At 38.9% G+C, this 25,876-nt stretch overlaps 1 protein-coding gene across 1 annotated transcript in view; it reads right to left on the bottom strand.

Moving 5' to 3' along the window:
• Positions 1-24,836, bottom strand: part of LOC120521840 (CUB and zona pellucida-like domain-containing protein 1) — a 35,698-nt gene extending 10,862 nt beyond the window's left edge. Inside the window, exons 1-8 of the mRNA XM_039743162.1 lie at positions 24,703-24,836; positions 24,441-24,579; positions 21,845-22,160; positions 17,803-17,944; positions 14,366-14,524; positions 14,213-14,274; positions 9,977-10,155; positions 6,969-7,369 (exon numbers count right to left, since the gene is read on the bottom strand). Coding sequence (XP_039599096.1) covers positions 6,969-7,369; positions 9,977-10,155; positions 14,213-14,274; positions 14,366-14,524; positions 17,803-17,944; positions 21,845-22,160; positions 24,441-24,579; positions 24,703-24,791 — 1,487 coding nt within the window. The 5' untranslated portion in view covers positions 24,792-24,836. The remainder of the gene's footprint in view (positions 1-6,968; positions 7,370-9,976; positions 10,156-14,212; positions 14,275-14,365; positions 14,525-17,802; positions 17,945-21,844; positions 22,161-24,440; positions 24,580-24,702) is intronic.
• Positions 24,837-25,876: the final 1,040 nt, after the last annotated feature.

Here is a 25,876-nt window from a genome sequence, read left to right as displayed (position 1 = left end):
GGTAGATTTCACCAACTGGACTTGTAACTAGAAAAAAAATGTTTAAAATGTTTTTTTTTGTTTTTTTGTTTTTATTTAAATCTCAAACCTAAGATGATTAGAATACCATAATGTACTCTTAAAGGAAAACAGAACTTCTGACCAATGAATTATGGGTAGAGGCGGGTCATTAAATCAAAAGTGTGATCCCATGTGAAGGATCTTCCTCATTGTGCACTACTGTAATTTTTTTGAGGTTTTTTAGAAAATTTGAACAATCTGGATGAAAAAAGGGCCATTCAGCCCAACAAAGCTCACGAGTCCAATCCAATTAATTCATTCAGAACAACATCAACTCGACTTTTGAAGGCCCCTAAAGTCTTCCTGTGTACCACACGACTTAGTTACTTTTTCCATGTGTCTGTTGTTCTCTGTCTGAAGATAAACTTCTTCATGTTTGTGAGAAATTTACCCTTAACAAGTTTCCAACTGTGTTCCTGTGTTCTTGATGAACTCATTTTAAAGTCACAGTCTCGATCCACTGGATTAATTCCCTTCATAATTTTAAACACTTCAGTCAGGTCTCCTCTTAATCTTCTTGTGCTTAAACTTTAAGGCTCAGCTCTTTTAATCTTTCCTCCTAACTCATCCACTGTAGCCCTGGGATCAGCCTAGTCACTCTTCTCTGGACCATTTCTAGCACTGTTATATATTTTTTGTAGCTCAGAGACCAAAACTGAACATGGTTCTTCAGATGAGGCCTCATCAATGTGTTATAAAGCTTAAGCAGAACCTCTTTTTACTTGTAAATCTACATATATATATATATATATATATAATTAGCCAAAAAAGAAACGTTCCTTTTTCAGGACTGTGTATTTCAACAATAATGTTTAAAAATCCAAATAACTTTACAGATCTTCATTGTATAGGGTTTAAACAATGTTTTCCATGCATGTTCAATTAACCATAATCAATTAATTAACATGCACCTGTGGAATGGTCGTTAAGACCATAACAGCTTACAGAAAGTAGGCATTTAAGGTTACAGTTCTAAAAACGCAGGACACTAAAGAGACTTGTCTACCGACTGTGAAAAACACCAAAGAAAGATGCCCAGGGTCCCTGCTCATCTGCGTGAATGTGCATTAGGCATGCTGCAGGGAGGCATGAGGACTGCTGATGTGGCTAGGGCAATAAATTGCCACTGTGAGACGCCTAAGACAGCGCTACAGGGAGACAGGAAGGACAGCTGATCATCCTCGCAGTGGAAGACCACGTGTAACAACACCTGCACAGGATCGGTACATCTGAATATCACACCTGCGTGACAGGTACAGGATGGCCACAACAACTGCCCGAGTCACACCAGGAACATACAATCCCTCCATCAGTGCTCAGACTGTCCGCAGTAGGCTGAGAGAGGCTGGACTGAGGGCTTGTACTGTAGGCCTGTTGTAAGGCAGGTCCTTACCAGACATCACCAGCAACAACGCCGCCTATGGGCACAAACCCACCTTCGCTGGACCAGACAGGAGTGGCAAAAAGTGCTCTTTCTGTATGACAGCAATGTCAGTGTTCTGCCATGGCCAGCGAAGAGCCCGGATCTCAATCCCATTGAGCACGTCTGGGACCTGTTGGATCGCAGGGTGAGGGCTAGGGCCATTCCCCCCAGAAATGTTCAGGAACTTGCAGGTGCCTTGGTGGAAGAGTGGGGTAACATCTCACAGCAAGAACTGACAAATCTGGTCCAGTCCATGAGGAGGAGATGCACTGCAGTACTTCAAGCAGCTGGTGGCCACACCAGATACTGACTGGTACTTTTGATTTTAAGCCTCCCTTCATTCAGGGACACATTGTGAAACATTTTTAGTTTATGTCTTATGGTGTTGACTCTTTTAGTGTTCATACGAATATTTACACATTAAGTTTACTGAAAGTAAAAACAGTTGAAAGTCAGAGGACGTTTCTTTTTTTGCTGAGTATATATATATACATACATGTATATATACATATATACACTCACCTAATGGATTATTAGGTACACCTGTTCAATTTCTCATTAATGCAATTATCTAATCAACCAATCACATGGCAGTTGCTTCAATGCATTTAGGGGTGTGGTCCTGGTCAAGACAATCTCCTGAACTCCAAACTGAATGTCAGAATGGGAAAGAAAGGTGATTTAGGCAATTCTGAGCGTGGCATGGTTGTTGGTGCCAGACGGGCCGGTCTGAGTATTTCACAATCTGCTCAGTTACTGGGATTTTCACGCACAACCATTTCTAGGGTTTACAAAGAATGGTGTGAAAAGGGAAAAACATCCAGTATGCGGCAGTCCTGTGGGCGAAAATGCCTTCTTGATGCTAGAGGTCAGAGGAGAATGGGCCGACTGATTCAAGCTGATAGAAGAGCAACTTTGACTGAAATTACCACTCGTTACAACCGAGGTATGCAGCAAAGCATTTCTGACGCCACAACACGCACAAGACCCCACCGGGTACCACTCATCTCCACTACGAATAGGAAAAAGAGGCTACAATTTGCACGAGCTCACCAAAACTGGACAGTTGAAGACTGGAAAAATGTTGCCTGGTCTGATGAGTCTCGATTTCTGTTGAGACATTCAAATGGTAGAGTCAGAATTTGGCGTAAACAGAATGAGAACATGGATCCATCATGCCTTGTTACCACTGTGCAAGCTGGTGGTGGTGGTGTAATGGTGTGGGGGATGTTTTCTTGGCACACTTTAGGCCCCTTAGTGCCAATTGGGCATCGTTTAAATGCCACGGGCTACCTGAGCATTGTTTCTGACCATGTCCATCCCTTCATGACCACCATGTACCCATCCTCTGATGGCTACTTCCAGCAGGATAATGCACCATGTCACAAAGCTCGAATCATTTCAAATTGGTTTCTTGAACATGACAATGAGTTCACTGTACTAAAATGGCCCCACAGTCACCAGATCTCAACCCAATAGAGCATCTTTGGGATGTGGTGGAACGGGAGCTTCGTGCCCTGGATGTGCATCCCACAAATCTCCATCAACTGCAAGATGCTATCCAATCAATATGGGCCAACATTTCTAAAGAATGCTTTCAGCACCTTGTTGAATCAATGCCACGTAGAATTAAGGCAGTTCTGAAGGTGAAAGGGGGTCAAACACCGTATTAGTATGGTGTTCCTAACAATCCTTTAGGTGAGTGTATATAAATATACATATATACATACATATACATATATACAGTATATATATATATATATATATATATATATATATATATATATATATATATATATATATATATATATATATATATATATATATATATATATAAATCCAACCTCTGTCTTTATGTATGTATGTCTGTCCACATTTCACGAGGGAACTTCTTAATAGATTTAGATCATTTGCTTGAATAATCCAGTTGATTTCGCAATCACGCTATCATAGTTCACTTGTGGTAGCGATTTATTTATGCGAATCCGAGAGAAAGACTGTGGGCTGACAGGAGTGTGGCGGGGCACTCCTCAATTATGCACCAGCCTCTGTTTGAGTCGGCCTACCTCTCACCACGTGTCTGAGTGTACCTTGCCTCTGCTTAGCTAGCGATGCCCGTTTGTTCAACAGACATTGTCATCTAGAGATTGTTAAAGAGTGACGTTTGACATTTTTGAGAGGCAGATCAGAGCTACGTGTGTTTTAGAGGGTAGCTGCTAATTGCCAGAAATATCACGCCAACATGCTTTTCTCCCCACACGTGGGACGCTCTCCCGTCAGAGTTGAACACGATCAAATGCAGTGGCAAAGTTTGACGATGGAGCATACCTAACTTCCACTTGGCCAGAATTACATTTCTTTTTATTTTGTTATTGATTTTTAAAGTTTGTCCTGTTGTATTGCTCCGTGGGTGGAGCTGTGGAGGACAGCTGGTTTACCATATATGTGCAAAAAATATATAGGTTTTACATGCTACGAGCATATGATTATGACATGCCGATTGTATGACTTGAGTAATATGAGATTTTTTTCATGGATGTTTTTAATATTGTTTGCTGTTGTGCAGCAGTGATCACCATTGGCTCCTGTTATATCATGCCATAATCCTGACTGTTAGAACAATAATAAACTCATCCTTGACACTGGCTTTGTGCTGCTCACTTTTAAAACCGCTTCTGTAACCCCAATGTTAAATAAGTCTGGTCTTGATGCTGACAATCTTAATAATTTTCAGCCTATTTTCCACTTACCTTTTCTGTCAAATATTCTTGAGCATGTTGTAGCTTCCCAACTCAACAACTACTTAACTTCTAATAATTTGATGGAACCCTTTCAGTCTGGTTTCAGGGCGCAGCATAGCTGTGAAACGGCTCTGCTACGGGTAACCAATGATTTGCTTATGGCAGCAGACTCTGGACAAACCAGCATATTAATTCTATTAGACCTCAGTGCAGCATTTGACACTCACGTCAAACATGACATTCTACTGTCCAGAATGGAGAACATGCTGGGATATCTCTGGCACTGCCATCCAGTGGTTCAAGTCCTATCTGACTGATAGACAATAGTTTGTTAGTCTTGGCAACAGCAGGTCCAGCACAGCGCCAGTCACACAAGGATTTCCTCAGGGCTCTGTCCTTGGCCCTCTTCTCTTCTGTATTTATATGCTTCCCCTTGGCCATATTATTCATAGCTATGGACTGGGCTATCATTTTTATGCAGATGATACTCAACTCTACTTCAATGTTAAAAGTGGAACTTCATCAGAGCTCTCTCAGCTCACAACCTGCCTCAGTGTAATTAAAACATGGATGGAGCAGAACTCTTTAAAATTAAATTGCAACAAAACTGAACTCCTGCAAACTGGGACTAAAGTACAACTTAATAAAATGAGCTCCTTCCCAGTCCATTTTGACGGTGATCTCATCAGACCTGCCTCAACTGCAAAGAATCTTGGTGTCAGTTTTGATTCCTCCCTTTTTTATTCTGCCCACATAAATCACATTAAGAAACTTTCTTACTTTCACCTCCGTCACATATTCCGTGTTCACTCCTTCCTCTACTTTTCTAATGCTGAGAAACTTGTCCCTGCTTTTATCACATCCCACATTAATTATTGTAATTCCCTGCTGGCAGGTGCCACTTCTACTCTTATATCACAGCTCCAGCTTATTCAAAACTTGACTGCAAGAGTCCTTACATGGATCAGCAGCAGCGAGCACATCACACCCATCCTGCTCCATCTTCACTGGCTCCCTGTGTCTTACAGAATTGAATATACAATCCTACTAATAACCTACAAAGCCTTAAATAACCTCACGCCAAACTACATCAGTGACCTTCTCCATCACTATGTGCCTGTCCGCCCACTAAGGTCCTCTGACTTTGGTAATCTTGTTGTGCCCCACACTAATCTACACTCCATGGGTGACAAGGCCTTCAAGTGTATAGAGAGTGCTCAGACTCTGGAATGACCTACCAAAATGAATCAGGTCAGCTGACTCCATGAATTCGTTTAAAAAACAACTCAAAACTCATCTGTTCAGGAAGACTTTTAGCTCTACTTGACTTCATTACCCTTCTCTCAGTTTACCTCCATGTCAAGATGCTCATGTAACCTGTATGTGTGTGTGTGAGACCATCAATTATGTTGTCTGTTAGGCTTTTTTTCTCTGAATTACAATCTTACTCTTCTTTATTTATTTATCTGGTTTAGTACAATGCCATATACTGTATACAGTTCTTAAACTCTGTGAAGTGCCTTGAACATGGGAAAGGCGCTATATAAATAAAATGTATTATTATTATTATTATTATCCATCCATCAATTATCCAACCCACTATATCCTAACACAGGGTCACGGGGGTCTGCTGGAGCCAATCTCAGCCAACACAGGGCAAGGCAGGAAACAAACCCCGGGCAGGGTGCCAACCCACTGCAGGGCGCACACACACACACACACACACACACACTAGGGACAATTTAGAATCGCCAATGCACCTAACCTGCATGTCTTTAGACTGTGGGAGGAAACCCAAGCAGACACGGGGAGAACATGCAAACTGCATATTATTATTAATATTATTATTATTATTATTAAATCAGAAACTTTATGTCCATTCTCCACAAAAACATGAGATTAAAATTTTTTCTCAGCCATCACTACAAACCACACGGGGGTAAACAACATGGAAAAAAATATCACTTTTGGATGGAGAATTCCTATAAATAGCAGATGTGCAATAATATCACAGGTTGTGTCAATGTTTAAAATATATGGTACAATAAACCACAAAATGGCAAATAACCTCAAAAATGTCTCCCATAATGTAGACAATGTGATGTGATTGTCACAACACTTACTATCCTTTCTTTTAAGAACTAAATCCAACATGTGTACCTGGGAAACAACCTAATGGCTCATTTGACTGTAATTCCACCTCCAACCGTGGGTTGGCGCTGTTGCCTAGTGCCTCTCCTATGTTTTCAACCATATATCTGATGATCAACAGCGAGACAAGTCTTCATATCACTTCCAGTTTCTGAATGCCTAATCCCACCTCTTCCTCACTATCGACCTCTTAATTGGTTCCAACACCATCTGCAGGAATTCTATGGTTATAATCACGTCTGAAAAGACGTAACTACTAAACGAATGTAGATTGCTTTGTTATTTTATTTCTCAAATTATACGGGGGTGCCTCAAATCTTCATGCATTCTCTGTTTTTTTTTATTGCACCTGCTTTCTGTGTTGGTTTCACTTCCCTTCAATTTACTTTTACTCTTAAATGTCAACAAGTTTATTGAGTTTTACGAGGTGTAGTGGTTCAAAGTTCTTAAAACCAAAGTAGGATATTAACTAATTGTCAATATCCTTTATTATTGTAGATTTGATTAAGAGACCATCCTAAAGAGTATACATTTTTTAACTTAACACCAGTCTATCAAAAAATTGAACAGATTGAAAATAAGGTGACATTTACCCGTCCGTAATGATGTCATAGTAGGTTGGGTCACTGGGGTCGTCATGAGGCGTGGCTCTACAGTCCTGAACAAACAACATGATGTTGTCAAGCGGTGAGTCCACACTGATTTCCATGTACATCATCTCGCCAAGATCCACCTCAATCGGGTACTCGCTGGGGCTGATGATGCTTCTGTAGTCGCTGCTCTCATAAAATTCAAACACAAAGGTGAAGGAGCCAAAGCCGGCTTCAGAGAACATGTAGTTGGCTTTGTGAGGAGAGAAGGAAGCAGATGCTTTCCCTATTTTAGGGTAAGAACAATGGAAAGGAATCTCAATCTCGTTTTTTCTGCTTATGACTTGACTGGAATGATCAAATGTTGTAATCTCATTCTCAAAAATGATCTCTGTATCATTTTCCTTAAAACAAAACAAAACAAATGGTACGAGTTAAATATTTTCCAAGAGGTTTTATGAAAGCACAACACCCAAACAGAAGAAAATAATTCAAAATGACAAGTTTACTGTTATTTTGCAGCATTTTTTCAATTTGTAGCAAGTGGTTTAGGTTGATTTTCTCCTGGGCTGCTATGACATCCTGTTGTGTTCCATTGTAGCGGTGTCACCAACATGCTTTGCCTTTGCATGTTTGGTATGCATTTCTCTGGAGTTTGCAATACAGTATATATAATATGTCCTGAAGAATTTGGCTATCTATGACCTTAAGAAAATTACCCAATATTATTTAGGAAACGTCCTGACCAGGCTGATTGGTGGAAAAAATAATAACAAGGAAATGGTAGGTGGAGAGGAGAACAAAAAGTATGAAAATCAGTGAGGAGCTACATAAGAAACACAAAGAAACGTAGAAATTTGTGAGAGGAGACCTTTCTGTCCATCAAGTCTGTTTGTTTAGCTAATAGCTAAGCTGTCCAGATTTTTCTTAAAGGTTGTCAAGTCTTCTGCTTCATGTCAGTAGATGTGTTGTGCGAAGTATAATTGTCTCTCTGTGACTCATTACTAAATTACATAGCTAACTGTCTAAAAGTCAATACTTCGCGTTTATAATATGCCCACCTTTTTCTAATAAAAGAATTAACCTAGCAGGCACCGAAGCATATTAAAGGCCTAGTCAGAGACTAGACTTTGTAAAGAATGTCTCCTCACAGTGTAAATTTCACACAAGCTATATATCTCTCTCTATATTTAAAATCCAATGTGTATCTGTCTGTTTGTCTGTCCGCTTTTCACAAGAGAACTACTTAACGGATTTAGGTCAGGTTTTCCGGTTGATTTTGCGACTTCTCTCATTGCGCTAACTATCATAGTTCGCTTGCAGGAGCAATATATTCACGCTAATCCGAGACAGAGGCTGCGGGCAAAGGGGAGGGGGAAGCGTGATGTCAGGAGTGGCCCTCCTCTCTGTCCTTTTTCACTAATACGCGGGCGGACCCACAGGGCAATGCTAGAGGCTGCAGGTTTTCATTCTAACCCTTTTCCTAATCAGCGAGCAGTTTTCTCTGCTACTTAACTCCTTTTCCTTTCATTTTAACAGCCCTGTTTTTAAGGATTTAGTCCTCAGAATTGATTATTTTCTTCGTTAAATGACAGCCAAACAGAAATGAGATGTAAAACAAGCCAACAGACGACCAGCTACATTAGAATATCAGACTCTAACCAATTTCCCTCCAACCAGTTTCTTAATGAGAAGCCAATTCTTGTTGTTAATAAAGCCCTTTATTTAATTGCTGCTCTCATTCTGCCACAGCAGACATTTCCAAAACTGTTGATTTTCTGTCTTTTCTAAGAACACCATCAGAATGTTTTGGTGAGCTGAGAGATCAACCTTCACTTTTCTTTATTTTCAGATATTGTATGATGGGCACAGGTGAGCTGGTCATGTGGTGGCTCTTTTTGTGTCTCTTTACAGTTTGGCTGCTAATTACGGAAAAAGCGACAACTAAGGGGCCTGAGTCAAGTCAATTAAAACTAAATTAGTAGCAAAAAACTGGTTACTAATGAAGAAAATGGTTAGAATGAAAACCTGTAGACACTCCGGCCCTCCAGGGCTGGAGTTTGACATTCATGATATAGTGAGAGATCTCCTATCAGATCTTGAGGACTTCTTCAAAGAAGCCGCCACAGCACTCTGAAGAAATACAGAAGCACGGAAGAAACTGGCAGCATTGTGCACCTGAAGAAGTTATGGAAGCTCCTGAACTGCTCTGACGCAAATAAATTGTTAAATTATTTTGGAGAACAGGAGGTATGAGTGTTGATGTATTTGGAGATGTGAAAGTGTACTGATACCACGGAACTAATAAAATGTATTTGAAATTGGAAGGGGGTTTACCCCTTGGAGGTAGTAGGGCGAAGTGCCGGTAAGCACCAGTATGCATACATTTACTAACAATACTAAAAAAAAGAAGTGCAGGTATGGCAATCAAGCAGTGATTGAACCATCTAAATTTAAGAAAACCGAAAACAGTGTAACATGTCTGAAGCGTTCAATTAGTACAGTGGATTCCAGCTATGACTTGAGGTCTACGACAAGAACACAGGAACACAATTGGAAGCTTGTTAAGGGTAGGTTCTAGACAAAAGTTAGAATGGCTTTTGTTACACACAACTGTTGAAACATGTGAATAAGTAAAGCACATAGTGTGGTAGACATTAGCATTTTGGTGACCTTCAGAACTAAAGTTGATGTTAGTTTGCAGAAATCAAGTAAACAGGAATGGAAGGCTTGATGGGCTGAATTACCAGTTTGCATCAAATGTAATGAAGAGCCATGTTAGCTACACCTTCAACTAGCTTGGTGAGCAAACTGAAGAAGGTCAAGAAAAGAATCTGTGACTGACTTGAGTATCTGAAGAATCAGACGATTATTATTGAGGCCCATGATACTGGTCTCTGATTCTCTTCAACTTACATAAAATCTCACTTGTTCTGGTATATTTTGGACTTCATTTGCACAGCACACCCTTTCCGAAAACATTCTCAATAGTCTGCTGCCCAGGCCCTTACCTGATAACGAGTACCGCAGGAGTTCAGCGACACACTTGCGATCAGATGTGTTGAGTTTGATGTCAGTGAGCAATGGGGGTCATTAAGTCGCAAGTATTGTTCATTAAGGCCTGGGGCCGAAGACTTCAGCACAAACACGGACATCGTCGTCTTGGTGCACACAATGCTGGCCTCAATATCTGCAAGAGATATTCATATTTAACAAATGTGATCACCTATGTAAATTTTGCATAATTTGCATAATTATAAAATAATTTACTCTTTCATATTGATTTAATTGAAAAGTATAACTCCAGTAGACTGTGCTCAAATACCAAGGTAAACTCCATTGTTCCTCACTTATTCCCAAGATGTGGAAATTAGGTTAGCTGCTGTAAAATTGAACCCGCTGTGAGTAAGTGATGATGAACTCCTGCCTTATGCCTGATGCTGCTGAGATGGACTCCAGGCACTACTAGAATGGTGCACTTAAGAGAACCATATTCCAATGTAATATAGTAGCCAGCTACTAGGGAGCAGTATGCTCTGTATTTATACTGGTTGCACCAGAAGCGTGGTGCAAGTAAACAAAAGAGGTTTAAGGATGGGCTGAAAACATACAATGCAATGTTCTCCATGACGTGAGAAGGACAGTGGCCCAACAAATGTCATGGGTGCCTGTAATATTCCAATAACCAGTCGGAATACTTTCTCAATTTTGAATTTATTATTTTAAACTTGTTGGAAATGACAGGTGTTACGTCAAGTCACTCTTACAACTCCTGAGTTGACTTAACAGCGTTGAGCCCTTCTGCAAAACGAAAAACACAAGGTCCCTTGCTGTCCGGTCTGCCTAATTAACTGCCTGATTAATAATACAACAGTGCCTGAACGCCACCAAAGTCCTTGAGTGTGGCCAAAAATGAACAACAAAAGATTGAAAGTGATCTTAGGCACCAGGTGGTATCACGGAATTGTCTACTGGGGAAAAAGGAAGACCCATTGGGGATATGACAAAAGGCCAGAAGTCCTCTGGTCCGCTAGAAACTGGACATTGTCACTTAGTGTCTTGGTCTGGTTACATTTGTGTCTTGTCTCTACCAAGGTTGCCAGGTCCGTAAAAATTTCTAGCTCAAGGAAAGCTTAAAAATAGTGAATTTGACCAAATAAATAGCCCAACACCTGAGGTAGACAAAATGACACACCTGAAAGTCAGGGACGGTGTTAGAGCAAAAGGGTTAGGTGCGAACCTCAAAACCTGGGCTGGGGGGTGTCCAATCAGAGATATTTCAGAGTGATAGAATGGGTATGTACCATATGACTGGGACCCCTGGGTATTTTACAATGGTAAACAATACAGTGGTACCTCAGTATATGTCCTTAATCCATTCCAGACCCTTTGACTTATACCAAACAGGACATACTGTATACCAAATGAATTTTTTCCATAAGAAGTAAAGGGAAAATGATTTATCTGTTCCCATGAAAGAAAATCCTATTGTCATTCGCATATTATACATTGATGGGGTTGTATAAAATAATTTAAACACTGCTTAATAATAAAATACATAAATACAAAAGCAATTAGATGAAATAAATGAAAATTTAACCTCACTTTACTTTTTAATAAAGTCTTTGTTTTTCTCAATAGTAGATACCGTCGTTCTTGGCATACGGTAGGCAGCAGCCACCCAGTCTCAATCCACTGAACTAATTCCCTTCATAATTTTAAACACTTCAGTCAGGTCTCCTCTTAATCTTCTTTTACTTAAACTGTAAAAGCTCAGCTCTTTTAATCTTTCTTCCTAACTCATTCCCTGTAGCCCTGAATCAGCCTAGTCGCTCTTCTCTGGACCTTTTCTAGTGCTGTTATGTCATTTTTGTGGCCTGGAGACCAAAACTGCACCCAGTACTCCAGATGAGGCCTCATCAGTGTGTTATAAAGTGGAGCAGAACCTCCTTGGACTTGTGCTCCACAAATCAATCTGACATTCTGTTTGCCTTCTTAATGGCATCTGAACACTGTCTGGCAGTTGATAGTGTCGAGTTCACCATGATTTCTAGATCCTTCTCATAAGGTGTACTTTCAATTTTCAGACCTCCCACTGTATATTCAAATTTCACATTTTTACTTCCTACATGTAATAATTTACATTTTCTTACATTAAATTTAATGATCCACAAATCTGCCCAAGCCTGTATGCTGTCCAAGTCCCTCAGCAAAGATTCAAAAGATTTGAGATTACCTGGTAATCCATCTATCTTGGTACCATCTTCCAATTTAACCAGCTTGTTATTTATATTCCTCTCCAGATCACTTATATATAATTAAAAATAGAAGCGGCCCCAGCACTAACCCCTCTTCTTAACAACTGCGTATTTTCTGAATTCCTATTGTGTATGTTGAGCTCTTCGTTCCATGAGCTGCTGGAACATTTGTGTTACACTTTACAAGCCTGAAAAAATTCATGAAGTCAGGCAGTGTTTCCCAAGGCATTAGATAAATAAAATCTCATAGTAGATAAGGTGGAGGGTCATGGGGAGAGATCTGGCATTTGACAAAGTAAGACGACAGGAAACACTAGAGGAGTGAATGTGACTTATAGTCATGGCAAGTTTCAATAACTGTTACATTATGAGGTGCTTCCTGTGGCCACATCAGCGAGAAGGCGACTCTTCTGAAGGTAAGACTGAGAATCATTCATTGTTAAATAAGCAGGAGCATTATTAGATTTAGAAGTTGTTTTCTGTCTGTCCATTCCGGTTACAGAATTGTTCTTGTTGTGATCAAGATCAAGAGTTACGTGCTGCTTAGCCTACTATCCTACCTCGTTACTGTTGCCTTCTTCTTCTTCTAGTACTTTGAATGCTATTTTTTTTTTTAATATAATAAATATTATCTTTGAGATGCAGCCTTAGCATTAGAATCAGAAAACTTAAAAATGTCACCATGAGTGCCATTTTGTGGCTTGGAGTGTCCTAAAATTGTAAACGTCATTCATTATCAAACACAAACTCACACTCCTAGCCAGGAGAGGGTGTAGGATACTTCGTAGCTACTTCTCATGTCCTACTCTGAGGAAAAATTCTTATTCTAGTCAGACCTTAAGTGAAATTCTGACATGCTGGATAAATATGGACAGAGAGCTTTTTCCATTCACACTGGGAACAAAGCAGGAACCAAGCCTGGACTGGATCCCAGGTAAATTGAATACATTTTTTCACATTTATTGAGAGCTTCTATTGACATCTTTTTAGACTTGACATTCAGTCAATAATAACAGTTCTAATAATAAGACATAATAAGATGGGTAGGAGTGGGAATGATTATGTCTTAATGCAGGGGCGTCCAATTTATGATCCTGGAGGACCGCCGTGGCTGCAGGTTTTCATTGTAACCATTTTCTTAATTAGTGACCAGTTTTTGCTGCTAATTAACTTCATTTGTCTTATTTGTAATTGACTTGCTATTTAAGATGCAGACTCTTTGTTTATAATGTGTGTTTCATCTATTGTTTGGTGTCCTTGAGTATTTAGAAAGACGCCTATGAATAAATTAAATGTATTATTATTTAATTGTTTTTATTCCCTTAATTAACAGTCAAACAATAATGGGGCACAACGTGAGCCATTGCATGACCAAATAACCCGTGACTATCATACAATATCTGAAATTAAAGAAAGGTGAAGGCCTCAGTTATGTTGATCTGCTCAGGTCTATAAAAATTCTGATGTTTCTCCTACCATCTACCATTTTGGAAATGTCTACTGTGTCAGAATGAGAGCACCAGCAAGCCATGGAGGTTAAAAACGAGTTTAATTAACAACTACAATGTTCTTCTAATTAAGAAACTGGATGGAGAGAAATAGGTTGGAGATAGCTGGCCATTTGTTTACACACTTCACATCTTACATTTGTTTGGCTGCCATTTAAGGAAAAAACATATTTCAGGGATTGGAGTCTTTAAAAACACAGTAATTAAAATGAAGAAAACAGAAGTTAACTAACAGCAGAAATTGGTCCCTGATGAAGAAAGTGGAAGGAAGGAAAACTAGAAGCCACCATGGCCCTCCAGGATCAGAGTTGGATACCCCGTCTTAATTCACCCTAATGTTAATTTTTGGGAGTGGCACATCGATTGAATGCTTGCTGTTTTACAGATTGCTGTGTGGTGTGATCTAAACTTAAATTGTTATATTAAAACAAAAATCCAAAGTAATAACAATAAACTTCTTTTACTATTCTGCTGCACTTACTCAATGGGAGAAATTCACGTCTTCCTACTTTCACTACAATGCATCTCAGCTCAGACTGGTATCTGAAAGACAAAAACAATAAAATGAGACCAGTGCCATTTGAGCTCATCTTTACGTTACCTTCAGTTTTTTAGTTTTTAACTCATTTCTTACCCTTCTTGAGTCTCAGCATAGAAACAAATGGGGACGGACTCGCCTTGGTCATTTTCAGAAGGTGTCCATGTCACTTCTGCTTTTCCAGTTTGTGTCTGGTAATCATACTGGTATGATTTTGTTATATTCAGAGGGCCACTGATCATGATGTTTTGTATGCTAGAATAAAGGAGAAAAAGGAAATACCGACAACGTTTGTATAAGTGAATGGAAACTTTAGCAACCTGTCACACAAACACATTCATTCATTCATTCATTCATTTTTCAGTCCTGATCATTCCATAGTATTATGGGAAGGTACAGCCTGTCCTGACAGCAGCAGTCATAAGGTTGAATGGTGCATTATCGTGAAATTTGTGAGACTTAATCAGGAATGTTTATTGGGTTCATCTACTGTCATATGAAAAAGTTTGGGAACCCCTCTTAATTCTTTGGATTTTTATTTATCATTGGCTCAACTTTCAAAGTAGCAACTTCCTTTTAATATGTGACATGCCTTATGGAAACAGTAGTATTTCAGCAGTGACATTAAGTTTATTGGATTAACAGAAAACGTGGAATATGCATCATAACACAATTAGACAGGTGCATAAATGTGGGCACCCCAAAAGAGATATGACATCAATACTTAGTTGAGCTTCCTTTTGCAAATCTAACAGCCTCTCGACGCTGTCCTCCAATAGCCTGTGATGAGTGTCTGGATTCTGGATGGAGGTATTGTTGACCATTCTTTCATACAAAATCTCTCCAGTTCAGTTCAATTTGAAGGCTGCTGAACATGGACAGCCTGCTTCAAATCATCCCATATATCTTTGATGATATTCAAGTCAGGGGACTGTGATGGCCATTCTAGAACATTGTACTTCTCCCTCTGCATGAATGTCTTTGTAGATTTCGAACTGTGTTTTGGGTCATTGTCTTGTTGGAATATCCAACTCCTGCGTAACTTCAAATTTGTAACTGATGCTTGAACATTATCCTGAAGAATTTATTGATATTGGGTTGAAGTCCTCTGACCCTCAACTTTAACAAGGGCCACAGTCCCTGAACTGGCCACACAGCCCCACAGCATGATGGAATCTCCACCAAATTTGACAGCAGGCAGGCGGTGTTCTTCTTGGAATGCGGTGTTCTTCTTCCGCAATGCAAAGCGCTTTTTGTTTTCAACAAATAACTCCATTTTTGTCTCATCGGTCCAAAGCACTTTGTTCCAAAATGAATCTGGCTTGTCTAAATGAGCATCTGCATACAAAAAGCTATTCTGTTTGTGGTGTGAGTGCAGAAAGGGCTTCTTTCTTATCACCCTGCCATACAGATGTTCTTTGTGCAAATTGCGCTAAATTGTAGAATGATGTACCGATACACAGTCTGCAGTGAGATGTTCTTGCAGGCCTTTGGAGGTGATCTGTGGGTTGTCTGTAACCATTCTCACAATCCTGCTCATATGCCGCTCCTGTATTTTTCTTGGCCTGCCAGACCTGCTGAGTTGGTTTAACAGCAACTGTGCCTGTGGCCTTCCATTTCCTGATTCCATTCCTTACAGTTGAAACTGACAGTTTAAACCTCTGAGATGGCTTTTTGTAGCCTTCCCCTAAACCATGAGACTCAACAATCTTTGTTTTCAGATCTTTTGAGAGTTGCTTTGAGGATCCCATGCTGTCTGTTACTCTTCAGAGGAGAGTCAAAGGGAAGGAAGCACAACTTACAATTGACCACCTTAAATACCTTTTCTCATGATTGGACACTCCTGTCTATGAAGTTCAAGGCTTAACGAGCTAATCCAACCAATTTGGTTTTGCAAGTAATCAGCACTGAGCAGTGACAGGCATTCAAATCAGCAAAATCACAAAGGGGTCCACATTTGTGCACAGCCAGTTTTTCACATTTGATTTAATTTCATACAACTAAATACTACTTCAATAAAAATCTTTGTTCGGAAAACACCCCAGTACTCAGATGTTCCTAAGAAATGAAAGACATACCACTGTTGTCTGTTTTGTTGAAAGGCGAGTAAATTATTATGCAGATTGAGAGGGATTCCCAAACTTTTTCATATGACTGTACTCTCATCCTTGAAGATTAACACATACACACAATGATCTTATCCAAAGTCTTGAGTGGTGACAATTGCCAGTCACTCCGCAATTTTCTGCAAAAGATTCTCTACACTGGGACTCACTATCACCGGCTCTAACAAACACGCAAGCGTTGTCACGACACACATAAAAGTGCAGCTTTGACAAAAACATTCAAACATTAGAACAAGCTAAACAAGAAAAGACCATTCAGCCCAACAAAGCTCGCTAGTCCTATCCACAGTAATAGGGTGTTGTACCGTGGATGCTACACATTAGTGGTGGTTGAAGTGGCTCCCCACTTAACTATGGAAAGCATTTTGAGCAGTGAGGGAAGCACTATATATATGTAAAAAAATATTATTATTATTTAGTTCTTCCCTGTTTGGATTCTGCTCATTACAAACCTCAGTCCCAGATATCACCCTAAACGGAAGAAAAAATGTTCCTACATAGCGGACACAGAAGAGTTTCTCTCCATAGCACTTGCTGTCTTGCTTAGCTGTATGCATTTACTGTAAATTGTCCTTTGTTCAGTTTGAATGCTCAAATGGCAAGCAATTTACTGATTGCTACAGTTTTGTGATAAATAATATAGTTAGTGGTGTTTCGTTTCTGTCAAGGATTTTTCTGCTGATGCATGCTTGCCCAGTGTAGGTGAATGTCTACATTGTATGCATTTTTGGTCATTTCTGTGGGAACGGAGATACTTTAATAAAAAAAGTGAAAATGCAAATGTGGACGGAGATTGTTTTGTTTTCAAACGGCATTATTAAATGAAAACTTTGTTCCGTGGACATAGCTTGTGTACAGAGAGGACTCGATTGGCCTATCAAGAGTGTTGTTTTTGAAAAACATGGATACCCAGACATTTTTCATTTTTCTTGATCCGGTAGTCCTTCGTTGCCCAGGTTAGCCTACACAGAATTTACATGAGACAGTGGGCACACTTTACCTTGGCAATAAGAAGGTACATATTTTGAGCCTGGGATGGTAGTTCCATAAGAGAGCAGTGTTTACCACTTCACAAAAGATTTAAGGGTTGTTTTGGAAGGATACTACCACTTGGGGCAATGGAAAAAACAGACTCAGGTGTTTGGTATAGGAAACCAGAAGGGAAACCTAGTAACTAAACAACAAAAAAATGAAAGCAAAGAGAATATAAATAGAATGTATTATTATTATTATTATTATTATTATTATTATTATTATTATTATTATTATTATTATTATTTATGTAGATTGAACTTATTCTAAAAGGTGTTATAAATCATGTACAGTAGATAGACTGGTGTGGCAGTCCACTATGGAACATTTTTTTATTTTGAAGGTGACAAAAGAACAAAGGTCCAAGTAACTTACACAGCATATGATGCTTGTGCTCTGATGGTAAACTGAAACTGATTATTGACGGAGGCTTTTTTAATTTGTCCATTGAAAGGTGTAGGGCTCAAATACTGAGGCCTGTAATCCCCAAAGTTGCAGCTGGGCACTGAAGAAATAACTGGAAAAGACAAAAAGAAGAAGGAAAGAAAATTAAAATTCAGTGGATAGTGCCTGGATAAAAGAAAAATCTAAAACTGTAAAATGCAGATGCAATGACTAAAAGTGTTAAGTTTAACTTTGGCAGGCAAACTTTGAGCAGATGTGGAAAATTTTAAAGAGATGGACTGGGATAAACTTTTAAGTGTGGAGACAGTTGAGGAGTAGTAGAAATGGTTTAAAAATATTTTACATACTGTATAATGTTGAACAGGTACATACCTAAATTTGGAATTAGTAGGAAATAAAAAAAAAACACTGCAGTGGGTTAATAAAGAGTTGAAAAAGGAGATGCAAAGGAAGAAACAGACAAATAAGATGTACGAGATTAGTAACTCCAATGTGAATCGTAAGGCGTATGAACAAATGAGGGCAACTATTAAAAAGGATAATAAAGGCATTTAGGGCAGAATATAATAGGTATGGAGAAAGATGATGCAAAGAGATTTTCAGTATTTTAGTAGTACAAGAACAGCCAAAGAGGAGGTGAGGTGCATCAGGAATAGTAAAGGGAAATTAAAACATACAGGCAGTGAAATAGCAGATCCTCTAAAGTCACAATTTTCTGAGGTCATCACATGTTAGGATGTAGATAAACTCGAGGTAATAACAGGGACTACTAAGGAGGTCCTGAGTGATTTAGAAATTGTAGAGGGGAGAAGAGCTGCTCAACTTAAACTTTCCCTTTGTCTTCTAGGCCCTATTTCAGTAAGGTACCACTTCAAGCCCTCCTATGATTTTTAAGTAACATGTGTTTGGTTCTGCTGATTGAAAAGTGGATATACATTTGTCCATAGCCCACAAGTGGGTTTCATGGCTTCATAAGATACTTTGGTTTACTTTTACCCATTTTGAGTCTACAGTTGCCATTGTTCAACTTGAGGACAAGAGATGTGCCAATGAAAAGTGAAGGAAGCCATTCTGAGGCTGAGAAAAAAGAATAAAACCATTGGACACATCGGTAAAATCTTAGGATGACCAAAATCAACTGTCTGGAATATCATGAAGAAGAAAGAACACACTGGTGGGCTCAGTAATCACAAAGGTCCCAGTAGGCCAAAGAAGACCTTCACTGCCGAGGACAGAAGAATACTCATTATGGTTAAGAAAAAGCCCCAAATGCCTGTCTGACAGACCAGAGACAGTCTTCAGGGGGCTGATGTGGATGTGTCAGAGACGACTATCAGCACAAGACTACATGAGCAGAAATAGAAAGGCCACACTGCAAGATGCAAACCACTAGTTAATCACAAAAACAGGATGGCCAGATTACAGTTTATGAAAAAGGACTTCAATGAGCCTGCAGAATTCTGGGAAAATGTTTTGTGCACAAATGAGACAAAGAGGAACCTGATCAGAGTGATGGCAAGAGCAAAATGTGGAGAAAAGTAAAGGAAAACCACCCAAGATCTAAAGTAGACCACCTCATCTGTTAAACAGGTCCTGGCACACTTCTGTTCATTGAAGATGTAACTGCTGACCACAGTGGCACAATGAATTCTGCGGTGTGTGGAAACATCTGATCTGCCTCCAAATTCATTGGAGAGATTTATATTATTCAACAAGATAATGATCCAAATATACTGCTGAAGCAACACAAGACTTTTCAAAGCTAAAAAATAATAAAAACCCTTGAATGGCCAACTAATTTAAGTCCGATTGATTAGGTATTGTTTCCTCCCACAGTCCAAAGACATGCAGGTTAGGTATATTGGCGATTCTATATTGTCCCTAATGTGTGCTTGGTGTGTATGTGTGTGTGCTCTGTGGTGGGCTGGCACCCTGCCCGGGGTTTGTTTCTTGCCTTGTGCCCTGTGCCCTGTGCCCTGTGTTGGATGGGATTGGCTCCAGCAGACCCTTGTGACCCTGTAGTTAGGCTATAGCGGGTTGGATAATGGATGGATGGATGGATGATCAGGCCTTTCATATGCTGAAAAAAAAACTTAAGAGGACAAGCACACCAAAACAAGCAGGAGCTGAAGATGGCTTGGCAGACTCCTCCACTGACAGACTGAGGAAATCATTCCTCCGCCACACTATGCGACTCTTCAATTCTACCCGGTGGGGGGGGTAAACGTTAACATTACACAAAGTTATTGTCTGTCTGTTATACCTTCATTGTTATCACTCTTTATTTTAATATTGTTTTTTATCAGTATGCTGCTGCTGGAGTATGCGAATTTCCCCTTGGGATTAATAAAGTATCTATCTATCTATCTATCTATCTATCTATCTATCTATCTATCTATCTATCTATCTATCTATCTATCTATCTATCTATCTATCTATCTATGTAGTGCCTTCCATTATCTATCTATCTATCTATCTATCTATCTATCTATCTATCTATCTATCTATCTATCTATCTATCTATCTATCTTTTTCAAAAAAAAAAAAAAAAAAAATGAACATGTAAATATATTTATAATAATGTGTAAGTTGTATATTTGATGTTTTTGTCAATAAAGTTTGTTTTTAAAAATAAAAAAAAATATCTATCTATCTATCTATCTATCTATCTATCTATCTATCTATCTATCTATCTATCTATCTATCTATCTATCTATCTATCTATCTATCTAGCAGAGCATCACCAAAGAAGACCCTCAGCCCTTCCTAATGTCTATGAATCGCAGACTTCAAGCAGTCACTTTAAGTGAGGGATACGTGACAAAGTCCTAAATATGACACTGGCTTTAATAGACCTGCCATTGCTGTGTCACAAACATTATGAGATTGAATACAAAAAGTGTCATGTGACCAAAATGTCTGCAGATTCCTTTAAATGAAAGTTTGCAACATACACTTTAATTATGTGAATTGTTTGATTTGTAATTTTAAACTGTGGATCAGAGGGGGTAAATCAAAACAAATGTGTCTTTGTCACAAACAATATGGAAGGCACTGTAGCAGCTTTACAACCCGTGAAGAGAGCAACTAAGTGCTAAACATGTAATGAAAAAAAAAAGGTTAATAAAGAGCAAGACAAACTTTAATGAGAACCAAGTGACAAAGAGCATAAGGGGAAATATGAAAGAAGAAGAGCCAAGTTTAGAGCCAAGATATGTCAAAAAAGAGCAGCACCAAATCAAAACTTGGAGGTCCAAATGGAGAGAAAGCAGGTCCTTACCCTAATTACCTTTCTGTAACTGCAATAAATTGCATGATTCTTCATGGAAGAATTATTAGTATTTTTAGATAGAACTTTATTTGTCTCTCGGAGGATTTGTGTAAAAGCTTGGATGCAAAAACAGTATTTTTGATGTTGTTCATTTTTGAGTCACCCCAAAGAAGGTAACATTTTGTTTTGTACCTTCTTTGATATATATATACATATTTTTCTTGTTTTTTAATAAAATGTATCCTAAAGATTATTCTGTCATCTCACCTGGGCCTGAGATTTACAGCACCCATCTTCCTTTTCAGAATTTATAGACTTGGCCTTTATTGTGTGTGTGGGCCATAGGCCTGATTTTCTGAGTTTCACAGACACATCTACTTTCAAGCCCTTTTTACTTTTAAAGTATTTTACTTTGTCGGTCATAGTAGACTTGAATTAAGACGTCAGCCAAATCCAACATAATCATCACTGCCACCCAAATGTTACTCTCTGTTATGTCATGGAGCTGGGTGTGCAATGGTTTGATTGCACTGCACCTCCAAGTTAATTAGCTTTGATTTTGTGTCTGTTTGAATTTCACCATGATACTATATCCACATACTCATTTTTGAATGTATGATGCTAAAATAAAATCGCAATTTATACTTTTAGTTTGAATATATGCATTCCTTTTCAAGTTTAGGTGAACTACACAAGCAATTAAATAAAATAGAAACTGAGCAAATAGAAAAATTGACTGACCTTCCACAAGGAACTGGATGGGTATTTTACTTAGTGGGTCTTGGTTTGTAGTCGTATAAGTGGTTTGAACTACTGCTGTGGGTTGTCCATTCCACCACCAACCCCAGTTGCTTGGAGTTGATGTGGAAGGAGCTGCTGTTGTGGACTGTCCATTCCACCACCCCCCGTTGCTTGAGGTTGAATATAGGGGGGCTTTGCCCACTGACGAGCCATCACTGTATTGTAACTGAATGTACCGCTGCGGAAAATCTTCCATGACAAGTTCAAACATGTACACCCCAGTTTGTGTGCCATAGTAAGAAAGTTCGCAAGAAATCTGAAAAAATAAAAAATAAAACAAAGAACACAATTCACCTATAAAGTTTCATACAATGTGCAGTTTTTAGAATGCAGTCAGGTGTTAAGAACATGTTCTGTGAATTTCCCTTTGGGATTAATAAAGTATCTATCTATCTATCTATCTATCTATCTATCTATCTATCTATCTATCTATCTATCTATCTATCTATCTATCTATCTATCTATCTATCTATCTATCTATCTATCTACCATAAACTAGAGCAGGCATGGCGCTGAGGACTTATGGATTCTGTTCTTCATTATCAGATGGCCAGATTACAGATCTGCACTCTTACACAGTAAATCCCCTGACTCAAGTTGCCCAGTATATTTGGTAATTTACTGACAAGTCAAACAGTCTGATCAGTGTTTGTGACATATTCAGTTAAAATCGAGGGTTGCGTTACCACTTCAGTGTTGGCTGAACATCAAAACCTTATTCTGGTAATATCGAATATGCAATAAATAAATAATTGAGAATGCAATTACTTAGGATATGCCTGTCTTAAACAGAGAATATTTACCATACACAGATATGCGATATTCAAACAAAACGAGCATCACACAGGAAAACCACTTTTCATGATGCACAGACACTCAGATCAGGCTCCATAGGGGTCATTTCGCCCCCGCCAAATATCATGTCATGTCTCCCCACCAACACCTGCCAGGCTTGACCAGCATGTGGACTGAGGTGACAAGGCGATCGCTTCAGACAGCACTTTCAAAATAATTAAACAAAAAAGTTAAATATGAACCTTAAGAATTACATAATATTGCAATTTTAAGTTCCAAATTTCATAGTGCGGGTGGCATGGTGGCGCAGTGGTAGCGCTGCTGCCTCACAGTTAGGAGACCCGGGTTCGCTTCCCGGGTCCTCCCCGTGTGGAGTTTGCATGTTCTCCCTGTGTCTGTGTGGGTTTCCTCCCACAGTCTAAAGACATGTGGATTGGTGATTCTAAATTGTCCCTAGTGTGGGTGTGTGTGTCCTGCGGTGGGTTGGCGACCTGCCTGGGATTGGTTCCTGCCTTTTGCCATGTGTTGGCTCCAGCAGACCCCCGTGACCCTGTGTTCGGATTCAACAGGTTGGAAAATGGGTGGATGGAAATTTCAAAGTAATGCAGTGCCATCTAGTAATCAAAAATGTGCATTTTGAAGCCCCATATCAGTACGTGACATTGGCGTTTAATATCCTAACTTTTACATATTCTCATGGGGGCTGGAGTAAAGAGGGAGGGATTTGGAAATACTGGAGCAATGCTCGACAAATGTCACAATAGTAAAAATGAGGTGAAAAATTCACACCAGCTGCTTTTATAGATAGATAGATAGATAGATAGATAGATAGATAGATAAAACGTTTTTGTCCCCAGGGTTAAAGCTGGATTTTTACTATAAATAAAAAATATTACAATAAAATGTAAATATATATACATATTTAAAAAATATAAATGTACACACGCTATGGTCTGAGCATACACCAGAATGACTAAAAAGCAACAAAATGAAAAAGAAAGAAAACGTCTAACTTAGCTGTCACAGTCTCAGTAAGGCACTTTAAAGGTGTATTGCTGTTGGTATAAAGGACCCTCTTGAAATGCTGCTGCTGGATGATGCATTGGCTGAATGTCTTCTGTGTTGGTGTATCAGAGTGAGGATGTGCAGCACTGTTCATAATGGCACTCAGTGTTGTCTTCATTCTCTCTTCTTTTTCTTCCTCCAGGAGGCTCAGAGTGTGTTGCATAACTGAATCTGCCCTTTTAATTGGCTTGTTGATTCAGTGGGCTTCACTTGATGTGATAATACCATCCCATCACACCATACTAGTCATCACAGAGTTGCAGAAGATGTGAAGGATGTAAGGATGTTCACTGTATACTGGGGAAATTCCTAAACATTGAATTTCAGAATTGTCAATGGCAGTGAAGAGATCTAGCAGGATGAGGACAGAGCTGCTAGGTGTAGCCTACTGTAATGAGTCAACAATGCTAAGTAGAGCCATCTCAGTGGAGATCACTGCACTTCTTACCATATGAAGTATATTTGGTATGTTTAACTAAGCAAACATTTTCTTGTTGTTGTAGTTACTATGCTGTTTTGGCTTTGTTACTGTTTGCAGAATGGCTTTTCCGAAGTGCATTTCCCAGCACTAAACCTCATCTATTCCTGAAGTTATCACTCCCTGGGGGTCATATTTATTTATTTGTTTCTTTCTCTGTATATTTATTTATTTTCCAATTTCCTTCAGCTCTCTTACCTCATTTAGTCCAAAGCCAGTTTGCTGAGCACAGGTGTAGCACTCACTATTGTATGATTGTCCATATCTGCATTTCACGAGGTCACCATCGGGATCATGAGCCAGCAGTGAGTAGGTGGTGGGGCAGTTTTGTGGGACCCTTGATATGATTAGAAACACATGTTAGACACATTATAGATAATTTTACCATGAACATCCTACCAAATAAAGAAAGAAAGAAAGAAAAATAATTGATAAATGTATATTTTGTTTAATTCCAAACCTTAGCTTTGGGGGGAGTGTTGTGACTGGAGATCTGTTGGGAATTCCAGTGTCGGATCTGGCGCCCAGGTCCACGTGAGTTAAAAGCATCCAGCTAGGGTATCCATATAAATTGTTGACCCAACAGCAGCTGTATTCTCTGTTAAAAATACAAACAAATAAATAAGTAAAGAAAGAAAGAAAGAAAGAAAGAAAGAAAGAAAGAAAGAAAGAAAGAAAGAAAGAAAGAAAGAAAGAAAGAAAGAAAGAAAGAAAGAAAGAAAGAAAGAAATTGTCTATTTTGTATTCATGTGTTTTTGACAATTGGTTTTCTTTCTGGTTTTCTAACACAGGTAGCTCTCATAAGTTTAGCAGAGAACACAATAATTAGATAGATAGATAGATAGATAGATAGATAGATAGATAGATAGATAGATAGATAGATAGATAGATAGATAGATAGATAGATAGATAGATAGATAGATAGATAGATACTTTATTGTAATCAATAGTCAAATCTGTGCCCATCTACAAACATAACACTGAACTCCCACTTCTTTTAATTTGATGCCCAACCTCTCCTCACCTTATCAAATGCCATTTGAAAATCAAGATAAATGATATCATCTGTTCCACTTTGATTGTATCTTTTTGATGCTTCCTCATAGAATTCCAGCATATTAGTAAAATATGACCTCCCTCTACTGAACCCATGCTGACTGTTCCTAATAACTCATGTACTTGTCATGTGCTGCTCAATCTTATCCTTAATAATTCCTTCAATTAATTTTCCTGTGATGCACGTTAAGCTTTTTGGCCTATAGTTGTTTGGATCTACCCGATCACCCTTTTTATATAACAGGATAATGTTTGCCATTTTCCAGCACTTTGGAATCTCCCTAGTGTGCAGTGACGTCCTAAAATGTACATCAAGGGTAAGAACTTGAGGATAAGTATTATCTGATTCTGGTGATTTGTTTGATTTCAATCTATTTAATCTGAGCAGCTCTTCTCCCTCTACAATTTCTAAATCCCTCAGTACTTCCTTAGTAGTCCCTGTTACTGCTGGAGGTTATCAACTTGTGAAAACCTCAGAAAAATGCAAGATTAGAGCATCCATTATTTCACTGTCTATATCTTTTAATTCCTCTTTACTATTTCTTATGCACTTCACCTCCTCCTTGACTATTCTTTTA

Source organism: Polypterus senegalus, unplaced genomic scaffold (assembly GCF_016835505.1).
Source record: "Polypterus senegalus isolate Bchr_013 unplaced genomic scaffold, ASM1683550v1 scaffold_1660, whole genome shotgun sequence".
NCBI classification, from domain to species: domain Eukaryota; kingdom Metazoa; phylum Chordata; class Cladistia; order Polypteriformes; family Polypteridae; genus Polypterus; species Polypterus senegalus.
The sequence above is the reverse complement of the archived record's forward strand: the minus strand, read 5'-3'. Positions and strand labels throughout refer to the sequence as shown.